This window comes from Apaloderma vittatum, unplaced genomic scaffold (assembly GCF_000703405.1).
Source record: "Apaloderma vittatum isolate BGI_N311 unplaced genomic scaffold, ASM70340v1 scaffold20861, whole genome shotgun sequence".
In the NCBI taxonomy this organism is placed as follows: Eukaryota; Metazoa; Chordata; class Aves; order Trogoniformes; family Trogonidae; genus Apaloderma; species Apaloderma vittatum.
Window position 1 is genome coordinate 17,603 of NW_009697647.1, and position 6,210 is coordinate 23,812.

General features: G+C 51.0%; 1 protein-coding gene across 1 annotated transcript in view; it reads right to left on the reverse strand.

Moving 5' to 3' along the window:
- TMPRSS9 (transmembrane protease, serine 9) overlaps positions 1–1,192 on the reverse strand; it is a 15,923-nt gene extending 14,731 nt beyond the window's left edge. Inside the window, exon 1 of the mRNA XM_009877724.1 lies at positions 1,069–1,192. Coding sequence (XP_009876026.1) covers positions 1,069–1,192 — 124 coding nt within the window. The remainder of the gene's footprint in view (positions 1–1,068) is intronic.
- Between the last annotated feature and the right edge of the window lie 5,018 nt (positions 1,193–6,210).

The following is a 6,210-nucleotide window of genomic DNA, read 5'->3' on the forward strand; positions in this document are numbered from 1 at the left end:
GTGGGGCCTCACCAGAGCAGAGCAGAGGGGGAGAATCCCCTCCCTTGCCCTACTGGTCACACTCCTGATGCAGCCCAGGACACGATTCAGTTTTTGGGCTGCAGATGCACCCTGTCGGCTCGCGTTGAGCCTCTTGTCAGCCAACATGCCCAAGTCCTTCTCCTCATGGCTGCTCCCAATCTGCTCTCCGCCCAGCCTATATTTACGCTTGGGATTGCCTCTACCCAGGGGCAGGACCTGACACTTGGCCTTGTTGAACTTCATGAGGTTGGCCTGGGTCCACTCAGAGTCCCTCTGGATGGCATCCCTGCCCTTCAGCGTGTCCGTCACTCCACAGAGTTTGGTGTTGTCCGCACACTTGCTGGGGGTGCGCTCCATGCCACTGTCCATGTCACTGACAAAGACATTAAACAACACTGGTCCCAGTTCCGATCGTTGTGGGACACGACTCATCACTGGTCTGCACTTGGACATTGAGCCGTTGATGGCAACTCTTTGAGTGCCACCATCCAGCCAATTCCTTACCCATGGAGTGGTCAGATGGGAACAACCTGGCAGTGCAGTCCCAGATTGGCCCCATCCTCACAGAACAGTGCTGGGTACCAAAGTCAGCTTACAAAGTGGGACTGGTGGGACCCGTCAATCCTCCACACCAGGGTACTGGCCTGAGGGGTCACCTGGCCATGGGGCACCAGAGGCAGCAAGAGGAGGGGTAGGAGAGGCAGGGAGACTGGTCATGCTCTGGAGTGGGACAGTAAAGCAATAGTGGCTGCAAGAGATGGTCAGAGAAGGTGGCTGGGGCAGCAGAGTGCAGGGACAGGAGATTTGGGAGTCACAGGGAGACATTAGAGAGGGACAGAGCATACGTGTGAAGCGACTGAACATAACGTGCTTTGAAGTCAGGTATTCAGAGCGTGAGATGGCCACAGCTCTTGCGGTTTGTGTGTGTATGTGGGGAGAGTTGTTCTCAGCAGAAGGCTTCCAAGGACTTTTGCCATGAGAACTGTGCTGACTATTTCTTTTTTCAGAGCAGATAAACTGAAAGGGTGGGCCTGGCTGCACACTCACCCAGCAGGATCCCCAGGCAGAGAGCTGTCACGCTGCCCACCAGAGCAGCAGCAAGGATCACCTTCCAGCAGCTGACCCTCGGTCCCCTCCTCTGGGTGCCTACCACCGGCTTTATCTGGTCCATGCTTTCTGAGCAGATGGCTTCTGTGATTAAAAACAAAAAGAAGAAAAAGGATGGGACTGGGATGAAACGTGACAGTTAACCCAGGAGCTCCAATCAGTGCATATCACAAGAAGTGAAAGGATGGGTCCCCTCTGCACCTCAGGCTGCACTCAGGACATTTTACTAATACATCCAGGTCGTAGGAGCTGAACACATCAGCCACGGTTGCTCCTCCCTGCCTGGTTCCTCTTCCCGTTCTTTCTAGGAGGCCACCACCGAGCACGGCCATGTCTGCTGTGAGTGCAAGCCAGCCTGATGCCTCTGTGCTCTGCACAGGCGCTGGCAGTGACACAAGCTCTGGGTGAGCAATGAAGCAGCGTCCCAGCCTTGGGGTCCCACCAGGACAGCCTGATCTAGTGGGAGATGTCCCTGCCATGGCAGGGGGGTTGGCACTAGGTGACCTTTGAGGTCCCTTCCAATCCAAATCATTCTATGGCTCTATGATAAGGGGCACTGAGGCACTGATTTCCTCTCATGCTAAAATGCACAGAATGCCTGGATTAATATTCTTCCCTCACAGGTAGGAAGAAGACACACCACCCTTAGACAGACACAAAAGTCTATCTAAGACAATCTGGTTGGTCAGCATTGACCTGCTGGACGTCCAGCCTTCTTGGACAACGATCCAAAGTTCTTCGCCCTCAGAGTGTGTTTTTTGAGGACTCAACCTCTAGCTGCTGGGAAACTTTAGATTTACAGGCAAGGCATGTGCATCTCTCCAGCCTTCTCTGCCTTGATATCGAGGGCTTCAGGAACATGAAACCCACCCGGCTTTGCCTTCCTCAGTCCCCGATTCTGTCCTGCTGAGGGACAACTCGACTTCCTACCAGCTCAGAAGATGCTGTGGGTGCACCAGCAGCTGGTTGCTGATGCTGAGCTCAGGCTGTGACTTCAGCAACCAGGCAAGCTGCGAGGAGCACCCTTTTCTAATGCAAATGCACCTCGGGATCAAAGAGAAAGCGAAGATGAGGATCCAGCACAGTTTCAGAAGAGCTTTTCAGTGTTTTCCAAGAGGCGTCAGCAGCTCTTTAAACTGAAACTTCTAGATAAGAGATTTTAAAAGGTCACTTCTTTGTGAGGCAACAGTGAGAAAGAGGAGAGGAAGGGAGTGTTTGTCCAAGATGCCTCCTTTTTTTTTTCTAACAGACCTCCAAATATTCTTTTTCAGCTGTAACTGAGCCTGGTAGAGATAGGGGCTTTGGGCCCCTGTGTTCTGCTAACAGTATCTCCATTTGACAATTCAGCCCTGGCTAAGAGGACACAGGTAGGAAACACTTTTTCCAGTGGTTCCTGTGACCTGAATACATACAGATGAGCAATCCCTCTGCTCCTTCAGTAGGTTTTGGAGTCATCGGCTCTCCTGCACTATGCTGAACGTGGAAGCTCAAAAGTCCAGTCCAGACATGCCGGCCAGGACAACGGTGGACTTGCTATCAAGACTTATAGGTAGAAAAACCACATCTGAGAAAAAAATTAGCATCACAGACAAGACTGGCTTTGGCCGGGTGTTATTTTAACAATGCAGATTAGACTGAACTATCTTGGCTGCATATAAAAAGTCATACTTCAATATGGGACCCTAGAAAGAAGTTCATAATATTAATTGCACGAGCATTTTAACTGGAAAAAATGAAGTATATAGATACAGGGAAGAATTCTACTTCCCAAAAGAATCAAAACTTAACTTCTTGCATAAGGAAAGTCTATTTTCTCTTAGTGCGAGTGGTGCAGGTTGAAAAATAATTAAAAAGGCACCGTGCTCGTTACGAGTTGGGTAGAGTCAATATTCTTCGTTGTAGCCTGTGTAGGGGCTGTGGCTTGGATTTGGGTTGGGAACAGCGTTGGTTCCCCGGGGAGTTTTTCCTTAGGGCTGAGTATGGGATGAGGAGAATGAATTCCCTGGTTCGCTTCGCTTGTGTGGGGGGCACATGAAGGTGGTGCCATTACAGAGCGCTGTGGCTCTCGGCACAGCAGTGCTGTGTCTGCTGAGCCTTCAGACACGAAAGTTGTAAAACTGTTTCACAGTCTAAGGTCATGCCCCTAAGTCCTCACCCCGACAGTGTCTCTGCAAAATGATGGCTCTGGTATGAAAAATATGCGACTTGCTTTGTGCGGACAACAAGATCAGCAGCAAATCCACCTGCAGCCTCAGTAAGTATTTGGTCAAAGGTGAGGGAAGGACTAACAATTTTATCACTGAGATAAGACTTGTTTTCCTTTAAATCTTCCGACAAGATGATGATGTGCCACAAAGAATGTCCACACAGAAACAGCAGCCAGCTGGTAGCCCACACAGAGAAAGGACAGAGCTGCTGAGCATCACGCCAGCTGGAGCAGACGGTACCTTCGTAAGCAAAGACAAACCATCCACACCATCAGCAGACACAGTCAAGCCAGGTTTGGCTAACACGGCATTTCTATTTCATGCAGCACAAGCATCTCCTGCCACCCGACTGGTTCCTTGAACTACTTAATCCTTTTGCTTTAACCCATCTCCACCTTCTGCAAGGGGACACACGGAGCTGCACGCGTCCCACCCCTCTGCAGGTTAACGCTCGGCGGGGTCGTGCTGCACTGTGCCCTGCTTCCAGGCAGAAGGAAACACCTAGAAGGCTGCAGACTCTGGGCTGAGGACACCTCTCGTCTAACGAGGTAAGTGAGCAAAGAGCCCCCGGCAGGGTCAGCCTCCAGCGCGGAGCAGCCTGCGGGAGAACCATCTGCTCAGGGCTCCCGGCTCAGTTTAGCAGCTGATCCCGGCTGCTGCTCCCCTGCAGCGCTTCTCTTGGAGATGCGCCTGCTTCAGCTGCAGTTCTGCTCTCAGCGAGCCCAATGACACTGTGTGGGCCTTGTTTATTGTCCCTTTTGCACTTCAGATGTCTCTCACTTTACAAGTAAGGAGATCCTCTCCCTGCCTGCCAGCTCTGCAGCCTCAGCTGGGACATGACAGACGGGCTTGAGCTCCCCGGTGCTGCTATTATCACTGGTAACAAAGGCTCTAACATCATTTCCACCTTGGAGACTCTCAGCCTCTTTGGTAACAGCGTACCAGGCAGATTTGTACCTGCAATTACTTTTTAAATTTTTAGTGGATTCCACATAAAATAAAGGCTTCTGTCCCTCCCCCTGTCTGTGCTGGCTTTACCCCTTGTTACCGCGATAGTAAATACTGAGTACACACCTGCAAGGAAGTGCCATTTTTGTCCAGTTACTTTTCACAATAGGAGTGCTATATAATTTGATACTTTTCAGCTCATGAATGGTCAAGAAAAACTCACATGCTTAGCTCATGGCATTTCATCTAGTGACAACTGCCCTCCTGCCCTGGGCACTGGGTCTGGCCCAGTGCAAGGGGTGTGGGAGAAATCTTGGTCCCGATGAAGCTGGTGGACATCCTGGGACCAGAGGTTCTCGGAAGAACTAAAGTAGATGTCTTGATTTGGCAGGTAATCACGTTTCTTTCTTTTTTACCAGCTTACATACATTAGAAGCAATGAGTAAATTACATTTTTTCCACACCTAGCTTCGGACATTATCACAGTTTGATAGGTAGGCAATAATGTTCACAGGCGTAAAACCCCCATGCTACCCTGAAACCAGTCATCTGCAACGCATGCTCCCTCGGAGGAAGAATTCCCAGAAAGAACCCAGCCAGTGATGAGAGATGGCAGCCGAGGAGGGAGCTCACAGCACCAGTCAATGGCACTTTTGTCACTGACTTCAGAGGCTGCAGAATGAAACCCTACATGTGTCGGTACAGGATAGTGCCAGCCGCTAAACTCAAGTGCTGAGGTCGCGTGACCACGCACGGCTTCAGTCAGCCCCTCCTGCCTGAGGAGAGCGTCCCCAGACACAGGGGCAGGATATCTGCACAGACGGACACTCAAATCCTGTGCTTCACCCCCAGGGACCACCCTTGAGCAGGACACAAGGAGAATCAGCCCAACCCTCTGCAGGGCAGGCAGGTGGGTGCTCGGCAGCGTGCCAGCGCTCTCCAGCCCTTCCCTTCAGCCGTGAGAGCAGAGCACCGTCGAGCTGCAGAAACATCCGCTTGAGCTCCAATGATGGTGCTATTCCAAGCCCACGGAGCTTGCTACAAGATTTGGCCCGTGCCAAGGTCAAAGCTGCTCACACCCATGGCGGGGTGAGCAGCCCATTGCACACAGCAATTCCACTGCTTATTTTAACGTTTACACCTGCGTTACTGCTAACGCCGCACTTTTCATCTCCCATAGAGTGCTCTGAGCTTGCTAATGTAGACCATTCTCTGCGTTCAGCTTCCAGAGCGTTAAAGAAACTAAGCCAGTCCTCCTCAACTTGTACTTTCAGAGGAGAGGATCTAGAGATCGCTTGCCACCAAGGCTCGCTCATTAGATCACACACCTGCTGCAGCTGAAGACCCACAGCTTAACAGAAAAGATGCAATATCCTACAGAAATACAACCTGCAGGGCACAACTGACACACTTCCACTGACAAAACTGCACTGACATTCAATGGGAAGCTCATTTCTGTGGCCAGTGCTGGCTCCTCTGGTCTGACCAGCAGAACAAATCCCCTCCAGCATCGCCGAGTCGTTTGGGCAAAGCGCTCCCAGCCTCCCCTGGTCACATAGAATTGAAAAACCACTACAAAGCACTCCAGGATCACACCAGGAAAATTATTCAGCCATAAGCAACTCTAAAGGAAGCGCTTGAGTTATTTGCATCTATTATTTTAAACAAAACTTAGCTCTTTCCCCTGGCAGGCAACAACTTCAGAAACGAGCGGGTCCAGCAAAGAGGAGTCGAATCATAGAATCACAGAACAATTCAGGTTGGAAAAGCCCCGTGGGATCACCGAGTCCAACCATTGACCCTACACTACAAGTTCACCCCCAAACCATCTCCCCCAACACCACATCTAAGCGACACTTGAACACATCCAGGGATGGCGACTCGACCACCTCCCTAGGCAGTCTGTTCCAGGGTCTGACCACTCTTT